The sequence below is a fragment of the Theobroma umbraticum genome, unplaced genomic scaffold, assembly GCF_002168275.2.
Source record: "Theobroma umbraticum cultivar Fairchild unplaced genomic scaffold, ASM216827v3 scaffold_4602.0, whole genome shotgun sequence".
Classification (NCBI taxonomy): Eukaryota; Viridiplantae; Streptophyta; class Magnoliopsida; order Malvales; family Malvaceae; genus Theobroma; species Theobroma umbraticum.
The window spans coordinates 1145-3000 of record NW_018401475.1 but is presented as its reverse complement, the minus strand read 5'-3'; the positions used below and the strand labels follow the sequence as shown (position 1 = coordinate 3000).

The window sequence follows — 1856 nt, the reverse complement described above, 5'->3', positions numbered from 1 at the left end:
CCAGCATTAGGAGTAAGATTCTAAACTTCAGCATAACAATCGATATAAAGATTCATTTGAAATGCAGTTCTTGACACAGCTAAAAGCTTCAGCACTAACGACTTTCATTCATGACTTTGGTGGTAATAACATTGATTTAATACAAGGTGAAGAGTTTCGTAAGTCAGACCAATAATACATTGAAAGAACAAGAAGAGAAGAGAAAGCAGTCAAAACAATTAGCACTTGCCATATACAATTGAATTACATCTGTTCCTGACTAATGCAGCTGAGATCATCCATGCTTAAAAGTAACTAGCATTTTTACTTCATGAAACAGCTCCTTTTTACCATTTTCTTTACATCCCAAGCTCACCTGTATAGTCTGCTCTAAATCACAAACCTTGCAGCCTCCCCAGAAGCCTAATGTAAATGTGAAAATGTAAATTAAACGAATGGTTAAGAAGGTTGTAAGGATTGCTAAGTGCATTTCAGTTGCAGAATATAATTAGGAGCAATGCAAAGTGATTACTAAAACGAGGCAAAAGCCACAAGGTAAAGGCATGCAGGAAAGTAATAATTTATGAATGTGGAGAATTCGAGAAACATGAACATATGAGCATACCATGGATGGGTGTTTTAAAATGGAAACATTGCAGACATTGCTCCCACGGTCACAGGACAGGAGAAGCCTCGAATGTGGGATGCTCTTCCAACTCTCTCCAAGAGCTGGTTTGGAAGTCCCTCCCTCACCACCCACTGTATGATTGGTCACCTAGAACAAGATTCCTAATGAATAGCTATTACAAGGAGAAATAGTTATATGGCTAGAAATTACTAGTTGGAAGCAATGGTAGTCAAATTTTAGAATTTTATTGGTCAAGCCATGCTAGCACAGAATTGCTTCAAAAGCAAAACTTACAAGCACCGCAAGATTATGCTGATCTGCAAGCTTTTTCAGCAAATATCCAGCAGACACCATCAAAGCACGCCCTGAATCCATTAAGCTTGAATTAACGACTCCTTATATGCATATTGGCAGTATATGACATGTTCAGTCCTATGAACGAACAAAGAAACACATACAGTAGGCTTTCTAATTATTAACATGGGAAAAAGAAAAAACCATTTGTTTTTCTTTTTTTTTTTTTTGTTCATTTTACTTAAAAAAGAACCTTCTATCTAATTGATCAAGTGTCTCCGCAAATTAGTACATAGTATACCAGAGGAAATAGTGATGCATGTTTATATACCCTGTGAGCTGGTTCCTCCGAGTACAGGGGTGATCAGCAATGAGATTGAATCAATTATTAGCAATCGCATCTGACAGCCTCCTCTGTCCTGAACTGATGATCACTTGATCAATAACACTAGAACATGAAAATCAATCAAAGCATAACAGTGTGGATTCTTCATTTCACTGAAACCTGATATCTCAATTGATATTCTAGCTTATGTAGCAAATCAAACATCTCAAAGATGTCATACACAGAGTGACACAATATGTTGCTCATTACTCGTTGCAGAATTTCGTTTTTGACCTTCAAAATGACAAACAAGCAGAGACCAAAGTGAGTTAGCACCAAAAGAAAAAATGGAAATGTATGGATATAAGATAAAGAAAGGAACTAAGAAATAAATAGAATAATAAGAGTAAATGAAATATTTCACCTGAGAAGATGCAAGCTCATTAGTCTTTCCAAGGAAGTGGGCAATGCGTTGAGGGGAAAAAGAGTTGCCTGTATCTAAGTACACAACAGTGCCCATATGATTACTCGCCGCATTTGATGCAGTTTGTAGGCAAACCTCAACATCACCAAGAATTTGAATCAGCTTTTAAACAGATAAAAACAATGTTTAATGACGAAACAAACAGA

At 36.5% G+C, this 1856-nt stretch overlaps 1 protein-coding gene across 2 annotated transcripts; it reads right to left on the bottom strand.

Annotated features, from left to right (window-relative positions):
* Positions 1 to 205: 205 nt before the first annotated feature.
* On the bottom strand, positions 206 to 1850 carry RAD51D (DNA repair RAD51-like protein). Of its 2 annotated transcripts, none has more exons than XM_021444848.2 (6): positions 1651 to 1850; positions 1407 to 1520; positions 1233 to 1320; positions 902 to 972; positions 605 to 754; positions 206 to 402 (listed from the first exon to the last, which is right to left on the bottom strand). In XM_021444848.2, the coding sequence occupies exons 1-6, from the start codon at positions 1744 to 1746 to the stop codon at positions 370 to 372; spliced, it is 552 nt and encodes a 183-aa protein (XP_021300523.2). In that variant the 5' UTR covers positions 1747 to 1850; the 3' UTR covers positions 206 to 369. The 2 variants fall into 2 exon arrangements, with proteins under 2 accessions (XP_021300523.2, XP_089641860.1); XM_089785734.1 differs by having other exon boundaries at positions 605 to 738.
* Between the last annotated feature and the right edge of the window lie 6 nt (positions 1851 to 1856).